Source organism: Odocoileus virginianus, chromosome 14 (assembly GCF_023699985.2).
Source record: "Odocoileus virginianus isolate 20LAN1187 ecotype Illinois chromosome 14, Ovbor_1.2, whole genome shotgun sequence".
Lineage (NCBI taxonomy): Eukaryota > Metazoa > Chordata > Mammalia > Artiodactyla > Cervidae > Odocoileus > Odocoileus virginianus.
In genome coordinates, this window is record NC_069687.1 from 57,571,587 (window position 1) to 57,594,095 (window position 22,509).

Below are 22,509 nucleotides of genomic sequence, written 5' to 3' on the forward strand. Positions count from 1 at the left end.
AAAAGATGATGCTGTGAAAGTGCTGCACTCAATATGCCAGAAAATTTGGAAAACTCAGCAGTGGCAACAGGACTGGAAAAGGTCAGTTTTCATTCCAATCCCAAAGAAAGGCAATCCCAAAGAATGCTCAAACTACCACACAATTGCACTCATTTCACACGCTAGTAAAGTAAAGCTCAAAGTTCTACAAGCCAGGCTTCAGCAATGTGTGGACTGTGAACTTCCAGATGTTCAAGCTGGATTTAGAAAAGGCAGAGGAACCAGAGATCAAATTGGCAACATCCGCTGGATCATCAAAAGAGCAAGAGAGTTCCAGAAAAACATCTATTTCTGCTCAATTGATTATGCCAAAGCCTTTGACTGTGTGGATCACAATAAACTGTGGAAAATTCTGAAAGAGATGGGAATACCAGACCACCTGACCTGTCTCTTGAGAAACCTGTATGCAGGTCAAGAAGCAACAGTTAGAACTGGACATGAAACAACAGACTGGTTCCAAATAGGAAAAGGAGTACAATAAGGCTGTATCTTGTCACCCTGCTTATTTAACTTATATGCAGAGTACATCATGAGAAACACTGGACTGGATGAAGCACAAGTGGAATCAAGATTGCTGGGAGAAATATCAATAGCCTCAGATAAGCAGATGACACCACCCTTAGGGCAGAAATTGAAGAACTAAAGAGCCTCTTGAAGAAAGTGAAAGAGGAGAGTGAAAAAGTTGGCTTAAAGCTCAACATTCACACAACTAAGATCATGGCATCTGGTCCCATCACTTTATGGCAAATAGATGGGGAAATAGTGGAAGCAGTGGCTGACTATTTCTTTGGGCTCCAAAATCACTGCAGATGGTGACTGCAGCCATGAAGTTAAAAGACACTTACTCCTTGGAAGGAAAGTTATGACCAACCTAGACAGCATATTAAAAAGCAAGAGACATTGCCAACAAAGGTCCATCTAGTCAAGGCTATAATTTTTCCAGTAGTCATGTATGGACGTGAGAGTTGGACTATGAAGAAAGCTGAGCACCAAAGAATTGATGGTTTTGAACTATGGTGTTGGAGAAGACTCTTTGAGACTCCCTTGGCCTGCAAGGAGATCCAACCAGTTCATCATAAAGGAGATCAGTCCTGGGTGTTCACTGGAAGGATTGATTTGAAGCTGAAACTCCAATACTTTGGCCACCTCATGTGAAGAGGTGACTCATTGGAAAAAACCTTGATGCTGGGAAAGATTGAGGGCAGGAGGAGAAGGGGACGACAGAGGATGAGACGGTTAGATGGTATCACCAACTCAATGGACGTGAGTTTGGGTAAACTGCAGGAGTTGGTGATGGACAGGGAGGCCTGGCATGCTGCGGTTCATGGGGTCACAAAGAGTCAGACACGACTGAGCAACTGAACTGAATGCGGTTTTTGCAAATTTAATGTCTGGCTTAATAGAACACAGTTGGATTCCCATATCTGAGTCAGCATTCAGTTGGTGCAGTATCCCACATGAACTAGCCTCTGAAAAGCTCTACTCTACAGCCCTGAGAGAATAAGAGTGAAAAGAATAAATAGTATCTAAATAGCTCTTTAAAAATTGTTTGACCTCACAGCCGCCTAAAAGGGCCTCAGGGGCCCTAGGGATTCCCAGACCATCCTACTGGGGTAGTCTAACCTTCCAGCTGGCATGGAATGTCACCTGAGCCTTGTCTGGGCACAGATGTTCCTCATTTTCCAAGTCGAACCACACTAGTCTGTGTCACTATACGTCCCTTCCTCATATAGGGTACGCTTGAAAAGAAAGTGAAAGTGTTAGTTGCTCAGTCATGTCTGACTCTGCAACCTCATGGACTGTAGCCCGCCAGGCTCCTCCGTCCATGGGATTTTCCAGGCAAGAGTACTGGAGTGGGTTGCCATTTCCTTCTCCAGAGGATCTTCCTGACCCAGCAGTCTATCCTGGGTCTCCTGCATTGCAGGCAGACTCCTTACTATCTGAGCCACCAGGGAAGGGCCCTCTTACAGTATACCTTTTACACTATTCTGCATGTAGTAAGAAATCCTCTCTAAAAGATCTTTGGACTTGGGACTGATGGTGACCAACTTCTGTATTAATGAGTCTGTTACACTCCTGGCAGTATAATTTCAGTAATAATGAAAAGTGATTCTTGACTAGGAAATTTTAAGAACCAATTATATGTATTCTTATGTAACTATTTTGGGTATGTGAAAGGTAGGGTATATAATTAGTACTTTCTTCATTTCTATTTCAAGATTTGTTATTACTGAATTTTTGAGAAGATAGAGTTATTTTCTTTGATATTTCAGAGTATAAAAAAGTACCGAGAGTTCTTTTTTGGCTTGTTAACTGGGTTTTGAAGGCCATTACAAAAGAAAGGAGTTCCCAATACGTCATCGCAGAAGCCTTATTAAAATAAGTGTTGTTCTCTAGTATAATTTCTTTAGAGGCTAACATACCCTTCAAGTTGTAGTATATTGAAGTGTCTTTACTTAAAACCATACATTGTATATATGATTAATATTAATTTGTTAACATTTCAATATTCACAGGACTGCATTTTTTATGGTTTTGTTTCAAAAGCCTTTTTCTTCTGGGAAAAGTATTACCAAACGCCAGGTAAGTCTGTTGCAGAATCCTTGTGTCCTAGCAGTAGACCAGGAGGCAGTGTTCTTTCCTTGATCAGGATTACTTATTGAATGATTTTAGGTGCACAGCGGAACATTTCTAGAGTTAACTTGCTCTTGACTTAGCTTTTCAGAACTGAGTCTTTAAGAGTACACTATAAAGTGCTAAGATAATGAAATATTTTAAAATGTAGTATAGGGTAGAAGATGTCTCAAGCATGCATATAATTATTTTCTTTAACACACCATCCATATTTTGAAAAGATTTCTAAATCAGGCATGTAGACATGCCCACAAGACTATGAGATGTCACTGGGGAACAGGTGAAGCATAAGGGTTAAGAACAGCGCATCTGGAGCCAGACAAATTCATGGCTGCTCTAGTTACTAACTCTTCCTTAAAGTAAGTTACTTAATTTCTTTACCTTCAGTTTCTCATCTGAAAATGGAGATGATAATGCTTTCCTAATGAAGCTGTGAGGAATAAATGGATTAATAATGTAAAGTTCTTTAAATAGTGCTGGACATGTTGTGAGTGCTAAGTCGCTTCAGACTCTCTGCAACCCAGTGGACTGTAGCCTGCCAGGCTCCTCTGTCCATGGGGATTCTCCAGGGAAGAATACTGGAGTGGGTTGCCATGCCCTCCTCCAAGGGATCTTCCAAACTCAGGGATCAAGCCCGCATTTCTTAGTTTCCTGCATTGGCAGGTGGGTTCTTTACCACTAGTGCCACCTGGGAAAAGCCAAGTAGTGAGTATGCAATGCATATTAGCTGTCTCCCTCATCATCATCATCATTTTCTTTAAGCATCTGAGGTTCAGGATGCATACCCAGAAATGTCCTACATTCTGCATCATCATCTCACATTATCACCTCTTTGGACAGCACTCACACCCTACTATATGTTTGCTTTATGCCACAACTTAGAAACCTGTGCTGTGATTTTTTATTAGAAAGAAATTTAAGTACCTCTGTTTTAGAGACCAACAACATGTTTTAAAACAGGATTAATTTTTAAACCCCATCTTAACTTTTTCCCGCTTTCTTTTCAAATAACTGGAGAATTTACTATTCCTGCTGGAAGAGAAATACTAAAACATTTTATGTTCCTGGCAAACTGGTGAGAACTAATGTAAAAAATGGAGAAAATTGTACTCTATAGAAAAAGATTTCAGGATCTAGCACCAGAGAAGAATATAGAAAATGCAAAACAGAGTAGTATCTTGCAAGTCTAGATTTTGTCAAGACATCTTAATAATTTCTGCTTAATTTCAAAATGCATAATTATTTGGCTTTTAAAATATTTGTGTTACCATTATCTTCCTCTTTGTGTTTTGTTTAAAATTTTGAGATATTTGGCTAAACATGACTGAAATTTTTAATTTTTTGTTTCCATTTTTAGTGGATCAAAATATTTAAACATGCAATTGCTGGGTGTATCATTTCACTCTTGTGGTTTTTTGGCCTCACGCTTTGTGGACCACTAAGGTAAATAGAAATGCATGTTTTGAGTGTGTTTATGTCTTCATTTTGAATGTTAGTTTTTTGCCATTATGTTTTATGTCAAATATTTTTGTCAATTACATACAAATTCTGCTTTCATTTCGATAGCATTGGGTACAACTAAGTGAGTATACATATATATTGAGGACCTGTTTAGTCTGTGGACTAGTTCTTTGTTGAATAGCATTAATGTATTGTTCATGATCTGTCATAGATATTTTACTAGAGTCCACCAAACAATTTCAGAAAAATTTTAGCACAAATGGCTTTTTTGTTATTCATTGATTATATCCCTTTTAGCAGCTGATTTTAGAAATGAAAAGTCTAAAATGGTAAGTAAAATCAGCCAATGAGGAGGAGAACAAAATCTTTTGAAAATGCTCCCTCTCCCAACTCTGAAAGTCCTCTAGAACCCACAGAAAATGTGTGAAAGGTATGGTTATAAACAAATGTCTTGGAAATAGTGTGCCAGTCATCAGATTTAAGATGAGTTAACTGTCATTTCATATTCCCTAAGTCTATATAGATTCTTTTATGTAAATTGGTCAGTTCAGGGGGCAAAATGCTTAGGGCCACTTAATTTAATAAGAATTATGACAGGTGCAACTGTGTAAAAGTCTTAATGTTTCTCTGTCTCAAAACTATAAGAAAAAGTACCTTGCCATTGATGAGGGAGGAATATGGGGACAAGAAGTAAGGAGTAAGCTGAAGGGTATTCTAAAGAAATTCACTCAGGGTGATGGAGTAGACAGAGTAGAAAGTGATTAGTGGGAAATGCTTTGTGAGAAGGCTTTTCTCCTTTCCCAGCGAATAAATGAGCTCTGGGTTTGTCTCCCTTTAGCTTGTTTACCCTGTACTTTTCGAAAGAGGAATATATAAAATTCCAGTGTCACATCCCTGTCCATGACAGCAGTAGGATCCTGGAGTGGTGGGAAAGCTGGCTGGAATTTCTCAGCTTGGGGAAAGCCTTTTCAGTTTATGTTTAAATATGCCTGAGTGATAATTTCTTACTCCTAAAGTGATCTTTTGGTCTATTTGTTACTAAATCACCATCACTGAGTGTTAGGGAAGGACGGGGGGAAAGTTGTTAATTCTTATCTGGCTCCTCATTTAGTCATCTGTTTCAGCCCTTACAACCCTTAGTACCACCAGCTCCTCTGCCAACGCTGCCCCTCTCATTCTTTTACTAAAGAATTCAGTCATTCAGCTTCTTGATGGTAGACTTCTTTGGTGTTTCATAGCCTATCTTACTTCAAGTTACTGTCATTCTGCTGATACATTAATTTTTTTAAATTGTAATTTCCAAATATTAAGTAAAATAATCATTGCCATGTTTTCATTACAGATTTTTGAGTAAAGAGGAAAAATGAAAACTTTCTTAATGAGAAGCTCAAGATCTGTTACCATGTAGATCCTATAAGCTCCCTTCAGCTGGCAATGATTTTTCAATATTTCATACATATAAAACAATAAATCTAAATAAATGTGAACATTCATGTGTCCCGAATAAAACCTTACCAGTTCCTCTGGGGCCTTATTAATCCCCTCCTGATTAAATCCCTGTCTGGCTACCGTTGGATGTAACCAGTATTTCTTTTTTGCAAGTTTTTTACTTGATGTGAATAGAATTACATTGCATGTACTTCTGTGCAGCATACTTGTTACATTCAGTGTTATGTTTGAGATTTCCTCATTTTGATCCATGTAGTGTACATATGTATATACATGTGTATATATAGTTCTTTCAGTTTTATGTTAGTTTTTTGAAATATAATTCATATACCATAAAATTCGTTGTTTTTGTCTTAGTCCATTTGGGCTGCTGTAACAAAAATACCATGGGCTGGGTGACTTTTAAAAAATGCACATTTGTTTCTTATGATTCTGAAGGCCAGGAAGGCCAGGATCAAGGTATAGGTGATGTGATGTGTGATGAGAGACCTCTTCCTGGTTCGTAGAAAGCCGTCTTGTTTATTCACTGTAACTGACATATCAGAGAGGGCAAGGGAGCTCCCTTTGGTCTCTTTTATAAAGCCTTTAATCTCATTTATGAGGGTTTCACCCTCATAACCTCAAGCACCTCTCAAAGGTGCTCCTTACCTCCTAATACCATCACGTTGGGGATTGAGTTTAACCTTGGGGCAGGGAGGGGGACACAAACATTCAGTCTGTAGCACTTCTAAAGTATACAATTCTGTATTTCTTAGAATTTGTGTATATTCATAGAATCTCCTTGATTTTTACCACTGTATACTAGTCCTTTGAATGGATACACTCTACATTACATTATCCATTCTCTCATCAGAGAGTATTTAGGTTGTTTCCAGCTTAGGAATATTGCAAACAATGCTGGTATCTTATAAGTGTTTCCTGGTACATGTATATAAGAAATATATATGATATAATCCTACAAGTAGTAGTATTAGATATTTGTAGTTACAACCTTCTAAGATACATAATGCCAGAATATTTTCCAAGGTAGCTGTGCATGTTTATCTTTTCCATAATGGTTTATGAAATCAAGGGGAAAGATGTATTTTCTTCTCCCTGAGTCCGGTTGAATTCCTGCTCCCTGATAAAGATCAGACATATCTCATGAATCACGGTTTTATTTCTGCAGGACCTTGCTGCTCTTCGAGCACAGTGACGTTGTCGTCATCTCACTGCTCAGCGTTTTGTTCACTAGTTCTGGAGGAGGACCAGCAAAGGTAGAACTTTCCGTTAAACTGAAAGTATACAAGTAAAATATTATCCAGTATACAAGTAAAATATTATCCAAGGCAATAAAATAGTGTATCCTTTCCCATTTAGAAGAACACAGAGGCTTTTTGCTAATTACAAATTTTTCTCAGAAGCGTTCTATTTTTTACCTTTTATGTTGAAATCATTATAAATTCCTGCTTGTGTGTATGTGTGCTCTGTCATATCTGACTCTTCGAGACCCCATGGTCTGCAGCCTGCCAGGCTCCTCTGTCCATGGAATTTTCCAGGCAAGAATACTGGAGCAGGTTGCCACTTCCTCCTCCAGGGGATCATCCGACCGAGGGATGGAACCCGGACCTCGTGTGTCCTGCACTGCGGGCAGGTTCTTGACCACCGAGCCCCCGGGAAGCCTAGGAGGCTGCAGACGCAGCGCAGCTCGAGGGCCTGTGCCTTCACTCAGGGTCAGCAGGCGCGTCTTAGCAGCTCAGCTGCGCCGTCAAAAGCAGGAAACTAATCCCCACAACCCACAGACAGTATTCAGATTTCACCAGCGTTACATCCACTCGTGTGTGCGTGTTTGGGTGTGTGTGTGTTTAGATGTTTAACCATCTCCACAATCAACGATGCGGAACTGGTCACTGCAGACATCTCCTTTGTGCTTTTTCCGAGCCCTCCCCTACCTCATTCTTAACTCCTGTACATCATTTTTGGAAAATATGTCCCTAAAAACTTGTTATATTTAGTTTGATGAACATTTGCCAAGTAGGCAACCTTATTCATCTTATATAATTTAAGTATTAATCTGTTTTTAGTAAATTTATCATCAATATGCAACTAAAAGTTCTTGCAGCTACAATACTTTTACTTACCAAAGTAAATGCTTCCCTGTGTTACAGAGGAAAGGAGAAATAAAGGCAAATAAGGTATAATAGTCTCTTTTCTGAAAGGGACTTTCAGGCTCAGTACTGAATAAAATAAAGTGACCAAAACAATATGCCAAGTAGAGCAAAGTGAGTCTGCCCAGCTTATACATTTCAGATTGGATCTATGGGTATTAAATTATATGCTACTATTTAATCTTTTTCCTTCACTCACAGAGTATTCTAAAATAAATGTTAAGTGTACTCACACTGTACTCCAAAATCAATGTAAAAAAATCACAAAAGAGAAAACCCGTACATGTGACTTCATAATGATTACAAATGTCTACATAACAGATACCATTGTGCGGGGACTCCGAGCTTCCACTGCAGGGGACGCTTCCCCGGGAGGGGAGCTAGGATCCTACGTGGCACAGCCAAAAGAATAGATAAATAAGAATATTTTAAAAATCATTGTGCAAACTAACAATGGTAACAAATTGCCACAAAATTTTACATTTAAAAAAAATATATACTCAGATCACTCAAATAGTTTTTTAAAAAAGCTGAAGATCTTCAACATAAAGGAGCTAAGGACAAAGACAACTCATAAAATAAATACAAATGACTTTAAAACATTAAAAATTTTACTGCACTAAAATGAGAGTATAGATTTTATATATCCTCTCATTAGTGTCAGTAATGAATCTGGGCATCTAACCAGAACTGTGGTTTTTTTTTTTTTTTAGTTCTGACTGTGAAGTACTACAGAATTTTCAGTGCCTTCTCTGCAACAAAAGTCTAAGTTATAGTCTCCATGTTTGGGTATTGTTAATTTACCATGTCCTGATTCAATGAAAATTAGGAAATTTTAAATGGTATGGCTTATGTATACTGACTTTGTCAAAATACCTACCACACTAATAGGGAATTTATCAAGTATAGTGGTTATCTTGTAATAAATAAAAATCCTCATTTTGCACTTAAAATTTTTATTACACCTATACATTTGTAACTAGAGAATGTATAATAGTGTTATTTAGATTGCTTCTGTACAAAAAATTCTGAAGAATTTGGATAAACCTGGATAGTATGTCCTTCCTTTAATTTTCTTTTGTCAAAATCCTTTCTTAGAATGAGAACTTAAGAAGTGTGTCAGCTTTTAAGTGCATTATACTTTTACCAGATATTAGAGATGACTGCTGATTTTCTTAACATGCCCTCTGTTCTTTTTCCCTAGAAGAATGGTAACTAGAGTACTGACATTATTGTAAATCAACTGTCTTCACTATTTCTTGCATGTTATAGAATAAAATGTCACTACTAATTATTCCTTAGCTACTTGGGCTTTTCAAACAGAAGCAAAGTAACATTTAAGATTAGTTCTTTGAACACTTAACAGTTTGTGCATGGTAATATCGCTATTCATATTAGCAAAGACACAATTGAAGTTGTCATTATTAAGTGTCTTAAAGTGCCCTGAAAATATACTGCAGAATTTATGGGAGCTCTTTACTTTTGCATCTTACTCTTAATGCTATAAATTTACATTGTATAGTGTAAAGATTTTAATGTCAAATGTTATTTTATCTTTAAATAGGTATTTGAAAAAATTTTCTTTAGCATTTATATAGTCATGGTCTTAAAAATCAACATTTGAAAAAGCCACTCTTGGTGTTATTCTCTTCATTTTCAGACAAGGGGGGCTGCTTTTTTCATTATTGCTGTGATTTGCCTGTTGCTTTTCGACAATGATGATCTCATGGCTAAAATGGCTGAACACCGTATCCTTTTGCAGAAGATGGGAGTTTTTTAGTCTTACAGAAAAACAGAAGACTGGCAGAATGGGAAAGAAGGAGTAACTGACTTAAACTAATCAATCATGAATGAAACTTTCATAGATTAATGTAGGTATTCTAAATCAGTATTCAAATAGTGAATAAATTCATTCTAAGTTAAATATCTTTTACAGCACCTGAAATTTTGGGACAATGAAAGAATATTTTAGAATGGTGTGGTGCTAATGTATGTATGTGTTTACATATATATGTATGATTTACTCACTCAACAAAATCAATCTGTTTGCTGCCTTGTAATTTAACAATTTAAATGCTCCCTTTAGAAAGCAGTGGCAGTTATTAAATATAAAGTTTTTTGAAATTAAATGAAAAAACCTTTGGCATTTTCTTAACTGAAAGAAGTCTAAATTCCTTAATCTGGTATTCACTCTCTTGCCCTAAATTATTTCCAACTCAACCCCCCACCCCTCTTCTCTTACATTGACTGAACCCAACTTTGAATCAAATATATCTACTCATCTTCCTCTGCAGACATGACTTGTTCTGGCCCATCCACGTACCTTAGCCCTCTCCATTTAGCAGGGCTCAGAACACCAGTTTTGAATCTCCTGGTGATTGATACTGCCCTAAAACCTATTCATAAACTAATACCAGTTTACTGTGTTACAGTGAAAGAGAATGGCATGACTTTTGCAAAACTTTGGGTTGAATGTTAAAACAGCTGTTGCCCACCCTACTCTGTTTTGCTTGCTGCTTATTTTGCTGAGGCTTATGTTATTTATCAATGACTCAGAAGCAGATTTAAGACTGAGTTTTACATGGAATTTCAAAAGATCAACCTTAATTCCGTCAGATAGGGTGGTCTAAGGAGGTTCCCTGTTCTTGCCACTTTGTTCTAGTATGTATGCATATGTCTTTTGGAGGTTATGTACTAAAATTTAACAACTATGCCTTAAGCAATATTATACTTGTCTTGGAAACAACAAAAGAAGTATATACAAGCCATTCTAGTGTACAAATCATGTTCCCTAAATTAATTTTTTCATTATTTTCTTTTGTTTTTAAGGGGAACATTGTTGAGGATAGTCAGGTTTGGGGCCCTCAGACTAATAGTCAACCCAAAATAGTAGCTAAATTCCAGGAGGACGTCAGGATTCAAAGAGTTAAATTTTTTTCCTTTACTCCGACTGACTTAGCTGAAGGACACCATGACAGTGCTCTGACCCACATGCTGTACACAGCCATTGCCTTCTTAGGCGTGGCAGATCACAAGGTATGTTTTCTTTTCTTTGTTTTAACGTGAGAGATTCTGAAAAGTTACAGCAAAAATAACTTTAAAAGTGCATTTTAAATGATTTATAGTACTGCCAACCATTTAAGTAGTTCAGTACTTTGGGTTATGAAAAAAAACATGCTAGCTCCACTTCTTCAAATATTATGTATTTAAGGCTTAAGTATTGAACTCTGTGTTTCTAATAAGACTTATCTACTTTTACTCACAGGGTGGAGTATTGTTGCTAGTACTGGCTTTGTGTTGTAAAGTTGGTTTTCATACAGCTTCCAGAAAACTCTCTATAGATGTTGGTGGAGCCAAACGTCTTCAAGCTTTATCCCAAATTGTTTCTGTACTTCTCTTATGCCCATGGGTCATTGTTCTTTCTGTGACAACTGAGGTAAGAGCAGGAATTTATTGGTAATAAGTAAAATAAATTACTATTACTTATAGATTTTAGTTCAGTACATTATATTTTATTTCAGTTTGATGTTGCAAGTGGCTTAAATTTCTTTGCATTTTCTTTATAGGTTTTGAAAATTTTTTAGAGTTAACTTTATTGTTTATAGAAAATACAAATCAAGTACTCTTACATTTATGTACCCCTCCCATCCCTGTGGCCAGAAGGAATCAGTTAAATACTACCCCAAATAATTTAATACTTACCCAAAAACCCAAGGATTGTACATCACCAAGTATTTATAAAATTATTAAACCATAATGCTTCTTTTTTTAATACTTTGGGAAATACTAGGAAAATGTACCAATATCTTATAACTCATATTTTGGCATTTTACAAATTGTATTGAATGATGGAAATACTTGTTTATACATAAACAGATTAACTAAAATATAAGATGTGAACTTTATACCCATATGGTATTAACAATTTTTTTTTTTTAATTTCTAGAGTAAAGTCGATTCTTGGTTTTCTCTCATCATGCCTTTCACAACGGTTATTTTTTTTGTCATGATCCTGGATTTCTATGTCGAGTCCATTTGTTCAGTCAAAATGGAAGTTTCCAAATGTGCCCGCTATGGATCCTTTCCCATTTTCATTAGTGCTCTACTTTTTGGAAATTTTTGGACCCATCCAATAACAGACCAGCTTCGGGCTATGAACAGAGCAGCGCACCAGGAGAGCACGGAGCACGTCCTTTCCGGAGGAGTGGTCGTCAGCGCTGTGTTCTTCATCCTATGTGAGCGTCTGCCCCTTGCACGTTCCTCCTTCCGGATTCTGCTGTTCACTTACTTAACTGGGGGATGTGTTCAGTGCTTACATAGTGCTGATAGATACCATGGTGGCTTTTATAGGTTAAACTTTTTCAATTTTTGTAATATATATATATATATATGTTTGGGTTTTTTTCCCTCATTTTAGCTGCCAACATCTTATCATCTCCTTCTAAGAGAGGACAGAAAGGTACCCTCATTGGATATTCTCCTGAAGGAACGCCTCTTTATCACTTCATGGGTGATGCTTTTCAGCACAGTTCCCAGTCCATCCCCAGGTTTATTAAGGAATCACTAAAACAAATTCTTGAGGAAAATGACTCTAGGCAGATCTTTTACTTCTTGTGTTTGAATCTGGTAAGAGTTTTAAATATTAATGGCGTATCTTGAAAGCTTAATCTTTTTTTTTTCTTTTTGAAGGCTTAATCTTTTAGTTTTGATAGTTCTGATGTAATTTTTCTTATTCCCAAATAATTGTAATAGCTAGAGGTGGGCTAAAATATTTTCCCTAGGAGAAGGATTCCAGGATCATATTCATGCTGCTTAAACACTTGTGAGGCATTTTAGAGGCATTGGTTTAGTGTGCACTTTCAAATCAATAGATAGAGTAGCTTATAAAGATTCGTATGAACTCCGTTTGGGATCTCACGCCCAACCAGACTGCTAACATTTTCTAATCTAGTTTATTGAGTTCTACAGACATGTAGATAAAGGTGTCTCCTTTTAAATTATTTATAAGATGGACATAGCTGATTTAGCATGATTTCTTACCATTTATATGAAATGAGATTTCTTGTATGAGAATCAGTTAAGTAATGAAAGAGGCAGTATATCTTCAAGTAAGCTTTGGGTAATTAAGCGTTAAATTCCTTATGATGAAATTCTGATAAATTTATCTTAAAACAGTATTTCCCAATTGTTTTTTTGGGAAATAAAAACTATTCTCCTGTTGTTGTTGTGTTTTTTTGTGTTTTTTGGAACGTGTTTTAGCTTTTCACGTTTGTGGAATTGTTCTACGGCGTGTTGACCAATAGTCTGGGTCTGATCTCAGATGGATTTCACATGCTCTTTGACTGCTCTGCGTTGGTCATGGGACTTTTTGCAGCCCTGATGAGCAGATGGAAAGCAACTCGGATTTTCTCCTATGGGTAGGTACACTGACTATCAAGGCTTGTGTTAATAGCAAATTCCATCTCATGGCATAAACTTTTACTACCTTGAACACAAATTTAATTTTTCAGAGCCTGATTTTTCTTTAAAGTAGATAAGAGGAAGTAAACCAAGCATTTGATAAATACTGAATGGCAGTAAGCTTAAGACCATACTCCCTGACAAATCCTTCTCATACATAGGTAGCAAAAACCAGTTAAATAGTGAGCTGTTTGGCCAGCAGTGTTTCTTTGAGGTCATGGAATGTGCATGATCATTCACATCTTTGTTGTTAAAAAGAATTCAGACTTTGAAGTGACTATGCATGCAGTATCCTTTCACTAAGTGAATCATTCAGTGAATATTAGAATCCCTGATTTGTGCAGAGTATTTTGATAAAAGATCTACTGTAAATAGGTTAATAAATTCAGCTTCTTATTTTCAGCTATGTTTATATTTTGAAAGATGGATGAGCCAAAGATACAAAAAATCTTGATACAGGCTGAATCTATGTGTTGTGACAGATACAGAGAACATCAAAGTCTTGAAAGAGAGAAAAGTAACTTCTTGCTAAAAAATTAGGACACCTGGAGAAGGAATATTCTTGTCTGGAAAAGTCCACGGACAGAGGAGACTGGCAGACTGTAGTCCATGGGGTTACATGACTGAGCATGTGTACACAAGGGTGGAGGGAGATGGGTTGGTAGCAATAAACTGGTAGAACTAAAAAAAAAAAAGAGGACAGGCATTGTATAAGAGGGGACACTGAAGAAGGACTTTGATAAACACATAAAATCTCAACAAACATAAACCTTCCAGCATTAGTATGATATTTAAAATCTTGGTAATTTTCAAGTCTTACTGTTTGTGTAGTTGAAAATCTGGATTCATTTCCTCATTTATAACATAACAATGTTTATATTTTAAAAATACTTCATTTGTCCATTTCCTTTTCTAAAAATATGTTCTCTATTTTTAGGTATGGCCGAATAGAAATTCTCTCTGGATTTATTAACGGGCTTTTTCTAGTGGTAATAGCTTTCTTTGTGTTTATGGAGTCAGTGGCTAGGTTAATTGATCCTCCGGAATTAGACACACACATGTTAACAGTAAGTCTTTTCATTTTACTGTTTGAATTTCTACTCATGCTCATACAACTTTTTCCCTACTAAAGTTTAACTACTTGTAATTACCGACCTAAGAAGGTTTTATTTATTTATTTTTTAACTACACATAACTTCCTATCTTGCTATTTACATTTACACTGCTCTTAGAAATTAATTAATATACTTTTCTCCAGTACATTGGTAGTCAGAATATCAGATGACATTCTAAAACACAGATTTTTTTCCTGCCTTATTAAATGTTTTTGTTTGAAGATGTGTTTTTAGGCACCTGAGGAAATCTGCAAAGACTTGATTACTCTGAATTAGTGCTGTGGCGACTTGAACGCTCTCCCTGTGTCCCTTAACCTTTGCATGCGTTTCCCTGTAGCTCTCATGCCTTCCCCACCCTGCCCTTTTAGCCTGTACTTCTAATGTCACCTCTGGTGGGATACTTCCTTCATCCCTCTCTTCCCACCTCAAAGTATGTTAGACTTCCCTTTCTGGATATTCCCATTGTATCTGTGCGGTCTTCTTATAGCGATGTTGACTTAAAGCTGTTGTTTAATTTGTCATTCTTCCACAATTAAGATGTACTTTCAGGACCTGAATTGTGTATATTAACTCTTAAATTTTAGCACCTGGCTTGTAATAGGAAGCCAACTATTAAATTGGTGAGGATTTTTTTTGGTAATATAGTGGAATTTTTATTATAATGTTATGTTGGTTTCAGATCTACCACAAACTGATTAAGTTATATATATGTATATATATATTCTTTTTTATAGTCAGCTATTAATCATTAAATGACTAAAAACAATTAAGAATCTTATTGATGGAAGCATATATCAAATGTTTTTGAATTGTAGTTTGGATATATATTTGGGGTTTTTAAATGCTTTTATCTTTGACCTTTAATATTTGCTACAGAAATATTCACACAAGGGTGTAGGGGTGCACCATTCATTGTACCATTGTTTGTGGTACAATGGTACGGAAAAAAGAAACACAGTGTTCACCAGTGACAGGACTAGTTAAAGTTGGCACTCATACAGTAGAATACTACACACCTACTAAAAAGAACAGTGTATCAATATATGCTGGCATGAAAAATATTAACGGTATGTACTAAGTGAAAAAAATTACAAAGTAGTATTGAATATGATCCTGTTACTGGTTTTTAAAAGGTATATATATATGTATATTAGTATTGTGCATAGAATATACACCATCCTCTTAGGAGAGACTAACTCTTAGAGGGCAGAATTAGAGGGGCCTTTCACTTTGTTATTTTTTTTCATTCTGATGAAATACATAAAAATGAAGTATTTCTCAACAGAGTAGAGTATTTGTGGTCTAATGAAGTCTCTGCAAGCAGTATTTTATTTCAAAATTCATTAACACTCTTGAGGATAATAAAGCTGACTGAAGTTTTTAAAGCTAACAGATGGATGGTCTGAGTCATGAGACTCTATACATGTTTACTATAGACTACAAAGCCAGTCTCTTACTAGCTTTGAAAATTCATTAAAATAATCTGTGCTCTTATTTTTATATGTTCTTTTTATAAAACAAATGGATTTCTCTAAAGGAGAAATTGTAGATATATGTAAATTAAATAGTGCCATGAGCTACTGTTTCAAATCACCTTGTAAGAGGTGTTAATGAAGGTAAGTAACTTTGTTTATCCTTTGAGGTGTTATTGTGGCACCATTAAGTCAAGATAATCCTGTTTACTTTGTTTTTTCATTACACTTTTTTTTATTTTTGGAAATCTTACTATAGTTAAGACACAATAAGACTACGTTTATTTGGAGTCTACTCGTTAGTAAATTACAGTCATTGTCTTTTAAAGTATTGAAATTTACCTAGTAATATAAATGAGATTTCAGGTACAGTGTATACATGCTCTGGTTAAGCAGTACTTTCAAACTCTTATTTAAATAAACAAGACAAAACTTTAGCATCATTTATGTATTCATAAACCCTGAATCAAGTACATTTTTATTCTTAATCATTTAATTAAAGCAAACCTAAATCCTCTTACTTGTCAGCACTTTGGTATTTGAAACTTAAGTGCTGCTTCTAAAATATTCTAAAATTCACACTTTACAATTTTTTCTTATTGAATTTAGTGAGGTTTTACTATATTTTCAAAACTATAACCCAAAAAAACATATAGCTGTATAGTAAGTTTTAGATAACAAATTTGTTTTTGTTTTTGTTTTTGTTTTTTACAAATTTAAAGGTTTTCTTTCCTTTTTTTTGCTAGCCAGTCTCAGTTGGCGGGCTGATAGTAAACCTTATTGGTATCTGTGCCTTTAGCCATGCCCATAACCATAGCCATGGAGCTTCTCAAGGAAGCTGTCACTCATCTGATCACAGCCATTCACACCATTTGCATGGACACGGTGACCATGGGCATGTTCACAGCCACAGCCACGGATCTGCAGGCAGAGGCATGAATGCTAACATGAGGGGTGAGTCCTGGCCAGAAATTGTCCTACCTTTCAACTGTGTTCTGAGTGATACTGTATTAAGAATTGGGCTTCTGGTACAATTTTATTTTAAAAAACCAATCTGTAGCTAAGAGATCTAAAATCATCTGTTATAGAAAATGCCCACAAATGTTCATAAATGTCAATTTTTTAAAATGAATTATTATAATTATAGAGTCCCTTTCATAGTAACACTTGAATAAATATTAGTTGCAAGGGAAATTGCGTTATTATTCACTTTCATGTAAAAGAATTAGGAAATGTTTATTGTACTGTAAAAAAAAAAATACAGGGGAAGTATTTATCATTTATGTTGAGATATTTATTCTGATATTTATTTGTTTGGACGTGCTGTGCAGCTTATGGGATCTTAGTTCCCCAACAAGTGATTGAACCTGCACCCTTGACAGTGAATGTGCAGAGTCCTAACTTTTGGACTGCCAGAGAATTCCCCATTCTGATATATTACTATAAATAATTTGAGTAACGTCAAAAGTTGGCACGTGTATGATTTCTAGGACTCCTTCCCAGGCAAACTACACCATCGTAAAACTCACCACATTGTTAATAGTTGCCCAAATCTTTACTTTCACCTCTATGCCATGAATTCCTTGATGAAAGTGAGGAGGTTTAATCATTTGGAAGTACCAGCCCCTAGCACAGTGCCTGGTGGATAATAGATACCCTGTGATATTTGTAGAATGAATAAAAAACTAAATTAGATGTGCTTTAATTTTTAATATTTTATGTATCTTACTTATAGGTGTATTTCTACACGTTTTGGCAGACACGCTCGGCAGTATTGGTGTGATCGTATCCACCATTCTTATAGAGCAGTTTGGATGGTTCATTGCTGATCCCCTCTGTTCTCTTTTTATTGCTGTATTAATATTTCTCAGTGTTGTCCCACTGATTAAAGATTCCTGTCAGGTTCTACTTCTGAGGCTGCCACCAGAATATGAAAAAGAGCTACATATTGCCTTAGAAAAGGTACTGTGTATAATTTCCTTACTATTCTTCTTCCTTTTAAAATAGTATTTGAAATTAAGTTAGCCTAATGAGATGAAAATGAAAACGACAATCTTACAGAAAATGAACTGAAAATATGGACAGGCAATTCATAGAAAAACCAGACACAAAATAGAATATATTTCAACTTGTAGTTTGCCATTTAATATTAAAGTAATTAGGGTCTGCTGATGAACAGTTGGCATCTTGAATATATAAGTTATAACATTTTAACCACACTGGTTTCATAAATAAAATTAGTCAAGTTTTGTCAGTTTCTCATAATTGTTATCTACTAAAAAAAGTTTTTACTATGTCCTACTAAAAAAAAGTATTTTACTTCAAAAGTAATATATGTCCATTACAGAAAGTTTTAAAGAATAAAAAAGAAAAAAATATATATAGTTAGTTTCACCACCTAGAGAGAAATGCTTTTGAAGAGTTATTTTTCTAAGTAAAAATACTTTAAAAATAAAAATGGCCAAGAAAATGTTTTGTACTGCTTTGTAAATTTTTTCCCATTGAATTTAACCAACCTGTATTGTTGAACATGAATGCTATCTTTTGAATATGTTATCTCAAATATAAAATAATTGAATGTTTGTATCAGTATAACGGAAAACACATAGTTCATTAAACGTATCCGATGTTTAAAACAGGTAAAGTGCATGTTATATAGGTAAAAATAGGTGTGCACCCATTGTGTATAAAGGCACCTGTGTAACCCTGTTCACTTCCTATTCCAAACTTCCTTCGCTGGCATCACTGCCAGGTCAGTATTGTAAACACCTTTATTTGTAGTTGTCCTTCCTATTCCGTTCTAAATTCCAAGCTCTCTTTTTTTTTAATCAGCTTAATAATGGTTCCTGGACCAGAAAGACTGCTTTGTGTTCAGTAAATTAGCGTTTCAAGTCCATTTATATCACCTCTCCTTTTATTTGACAGCTACAGAAAATTGAAGGATTAATATCATACCGAGACCCACATTTTTGGCGTCATTCTGCCAGTATTGTGGCAGGAACAATTCACATACAGGTGACATCTGATGTACTGGAACAAAGAATAGTACAGCAGGTAATCATCTTAAGTTTTTAAAATAATTTCAGTTGAGGTAATTCATAAGTAAAATTGTACACATTATAAGTTCTACAGCTCGATAGTCACTTAATTTTTTAAAGATAAGGACAGCCTTACAGCTGTCCAGGGATCGCTTTGTTTTTTACATTTAGATTTGTTTTATATCCAAAAATAGTAAACATAAAGTCAACCTTTATTATGTGGAGGATAAGTTTAAGTTAATGTAAAAAAAAGTTCATTTGTAATCCACCTTGATTACCAACAGATGGTCAAAAATAAGTTATTATAAATAGTCCTAAGTTAATAATAATAAAGTTGGCAGAGTAGTGATAAGGATGAAAACTGTTCCTGTATCCCTATTCTGGACCTACCAAATTGAAAACAATAGCTGTTTTCCTTTTCTCCTCTGAATGTCAGTTCAGTGAGCTACTGGCCTCCTAACAGATCCTGTGTAATATTTGACCAGCTAAATAACAAATGTTACTTTAAGGACTTATCACTATCTGGCTATTTTTTAAAATGTGATATTCATTATTTAATCCATGTGCACTAAATGCATTAATCTAAATGCTTTTCAATATATGGATTTTTATAACAGGTTACAGGAATACTTAAAGATGCTGGAGTAAACAATTTAACGATTCAAGTGGAAAAAGAAGCATACTTTCAACATATGTCTGGCCTGAGTACTGGATTTCATGATGTTCTGGCTATGACAAAACAAATGGAGTCCATGAAATACTACAAAGATGGTACTTACATCATGTGAGATAACTTGGGAATTAGCGCTGGGGTATGAACAATGAAGATTAAAAGGCCGGGTATTTATAATACCACCAGAACGAAAAAAATTGCACATAATTGTACAGAAACATTTTGTTGTTTTTGAAAAAATTTTTAAAGCTCCCTACAGTTGGATCAAGGAATCTTTCTAAAGGAAATTTAAATACAGAATGAAGCATTAAATGTACAAGTAAAATAATTGTTGAAATTATGTGTAAAATAGCAAGCTTATAATTTGAGTGAATGTGATGTATTATCACATCATCTTCAAAAATGAACATACAATGACGGATTCAAGTGAAGACCAAAATTACTTCTGTGTGTTTACTTTCTGCCAGAAAGCATCTCCACTGTAAATAATGTATGTAACATGTTTATTACAAAGACCCAAATGAAAAAAATTTAGTCAATTTTTTGCATAGCCCTAGGATAAAATAGGAATAAAAGATCTATATTTATGGACTTTCTGTATATAAAACTGGTTTCTAATTATAACTTAAATCCATTAAGTAAAACCTTGTTGCCACTTTAAATGTGAACTAAATTATTTGGGAGAGACCGCAACCACTGATAGGAGACAGCAGTGAGGACAGTGAAGGATAACATGACAGATTTTGATGTATTACAAAAGTCAACCACTCTGTAAAATAAATTTTTTTTTACTTTTGGTAATATTTGCAAATGAATAATTGCTTTATTAGGGTAAAGAACTTAGACTAAGTTGTGTCCATGTTATTCACTCACTTGTCTTCTTCTAAAGTAGACTATTCCATTTCTTGTTATGCATCTGGCATTCCAAGTTCCTTATTAAGCTGGTATCCAAACAATGTGAGGCGTTTCATCTTTTCATTTAGCTCTATATACTGTGGAAGAGCCAGTGGAGAGACTTATAGATAACTGTCAACTCAGTTGAATTTTCTGCCTAAAAATGTAACTTTTTAAAAAAATTTCTGAAACATGTCAATATAAAAGAAATATCAAAGAATTAGGTGGTTATTTTAAAGTTTAATAAGTAAATCTTGTTCATAAACCCTTGGGCACTATGAAATCAAAATACCCTATAAGTACTTTCTGTAATAATATCTAATTTATATTTTTTCATTTCTGATTTAAACTGAATGTATAGTCTGAAAAGACTGTATGATAAATAGATACATAATAATATATGCAGTTCTATGAACACCAAAGAATGTTGTCCAAAAGAAACTTTTGAATACCTATTTATAAGCATCTGAATATTTTCACTCTTAAACTAGGAATTTTGATGAGTAGGATGAATTAATTTTAGTATGGGTACTATTTTCTTATCTATACCATAATGGCAAACATATATTGTAAATCATATTTTTGTCTTACAAATTTTAATATGTGAGAGGTTTTAGAAATTTGTTATAAGTTATTTTGATATTCCTTGTCTTCTCCTTACACATTTTCTGGTCCAGAATCTTCAATACATATTAAAATTTTGGAATGGTGGGAAAATAATTGCATATGGATGTTTTAATGTAATTTTTATACATTAAAAAAATTTAAGTAGATAGGTACAATAAATATTACATCATTTTTTTAAATTATTATTTCCCTTTAAAAATAAAATTGTCATCTCCCTTAGAAGGCATAAAAATAGCAAGAAAATTAAGCCAATGTGATTGACAACTATCAAGATGAGAGAGAAGGCAGCATGAAGATATGACTTTAGGCAAATCAGCCTCTGGTTTGTTTTGGTGTTTTTTTTTTTCTCATACATAAAATCAGAATACAGTCTGCTCAGATTCACAGATATGGAGCAACTGGAATGCAGACACTACTAGTAGGAATATGAAATGATGCAGCCACTCTGGAGAACTGTTCAACAGTTTCTTTTAATGTTGGACATACATCCATCCTATGACCCAGCAGTTCCACTCCTGGGTCTTTACCCAAGAGAAATGGAAACATGTCTATAAAAAGAGTGGAACAAGAATGTACATGTTGGTGAGAGCCAGGAACTAAAAGAATCTAAATGTCCATCCTCAATAAATAATTAATTATCGTATATTTACATTGGACTACTACTCAGCAGTTTTTTAAATTACTGTTATAAACAATATAGGTGAATCTCAAAAACATAAGTGAGGGACTTCCCTGAAAGTCCAGTGGTTGAGACTGTGCTCTCAATGCAGGGGGTGAGGGTTCAATCCCTCCTCCAGGAATTTAGATTCCTACATGCCACAGAGCGCAGCCAAAAAGATACTAAGTGAAAGAAACCAGCTACAAAAGAGGTGTGGGAAAAAAGAAAAAAAAAAGAGGTCTGGGTTTCCCTGGTGGCTCAGCTGGTAAAGAATCCACCTATAGTGCAGGAGACCTGGGTTCGATCCCTGGGTTGGGAAGAGCCCCGGGAGGAGGGCGGGGCCACCCACTCCAGTATTCTTGCCTGGAGAATCCCCAGGGATAGAGCAGCCTGGTGGGCTACAGTCCTTGGGGTCAAAAAGAGGCAGACACAACTGGGTGACTAAGCACAGCACAAAAGAGGTCTATATGGTTCCATGCATATAAAGTCCAAAAACAGAAGATGACTTAACACAAACTTATCCTATGCTTCTGCAGTCAGAAGCTGAGGATGGGACCTACTGGGCTAAAATCAAGTTGCCAGCAGGCTGCATTTCTTTCTGGAGGCTCTCAGAATCCATTACCTCGTTCATTTCAAGTTGCTGGCTGAACTCACTCCTGTGGTTGTGACTGAGGTCTCTGTTTATTTGCTGGTGTTCCCAGATTCTAGAAACGACCTATATTTTTTGCCCACCCCCTTCCTCCATCCTCAAAGCCAACAAGAGTAGGTCATGTGCTGCTTACACTTCAGATCTCTCCTGCCTCTTTTTTCACTGTAGCATCTTTCTCTGACCCACTCTTCTG

At 35.4% G+C, this 22,509-nt stretch overlaps 1 protein-coding gene across 1 annotated transcript in view; it reads left to right on the top strand.

Moving 5' to 3' along the window:
- Positions 1 to 21,102, top strand: part of SLC30A5 (solute carrier family 30 member 5) — a 32,504-nt gene extending 11,402 nt beyond the window's left edge. Inside the window, exons 3-16 of the mRNA XM_070476778.1 lie at positions 2,556 to 2,622; positions 4,031 to 4,116; positions 6,752 to 6,839; positions 9,391 to 9,478; positions 10,690 to 10,766; positions 10,996 to 11,166; positions 11,677 to 11,965; positions 12,148 to 12,356; positions 12,990 to 13,147; positions 14,128 to 14,257; positions 16,524 to 16,731; positions 17,513 to 17,739; positions 18,703 to 18,831; positions 19,433 to 21,102. Coding sequence (XP_070332879.1) covers positions 2,556 to 2,622; positions 4,031 to 4,116; positions 6,752 to 6,839; positions 9,391 to 9,478; positions 10,690 to 10,766; positions 10,996 to 11,166; positions 11,677 to 11,965; positions 12,148 to 12,356; positions 12,990 to 13,147; positions 14,128 to 14,257; positions 16,524 to 16,731; positions 17,513 to 17,739; positions 18,703 to 18,831; positions 19,433 to 19,603 — 2,098 coding nt within the window. The 3' untranslated portion in view covers positions 19,604 to 21,102. The remainder of the gene's footprint in view (positions 1 to 2,555; positions 2,623 to 4,030; positions 4,117 to 6,751; positions 6,840 to 9,390; positions 9,479 to 10,689; positions 10,767 to 10,995; positions 11,167 to 11,676; positions 11,966 to 12,147; positions 12,357 to 12,989; positions 13,148 to 14,127; positions 14,258 to 16,523; positions 16,732 to 17,512; positions 17,740 to 18,702; positions 18,832 to 19,432) is intronic.
- The last annotated feature ends 1,407 nt before the right edge of the window (positions 21,103 to 22,509 follow it).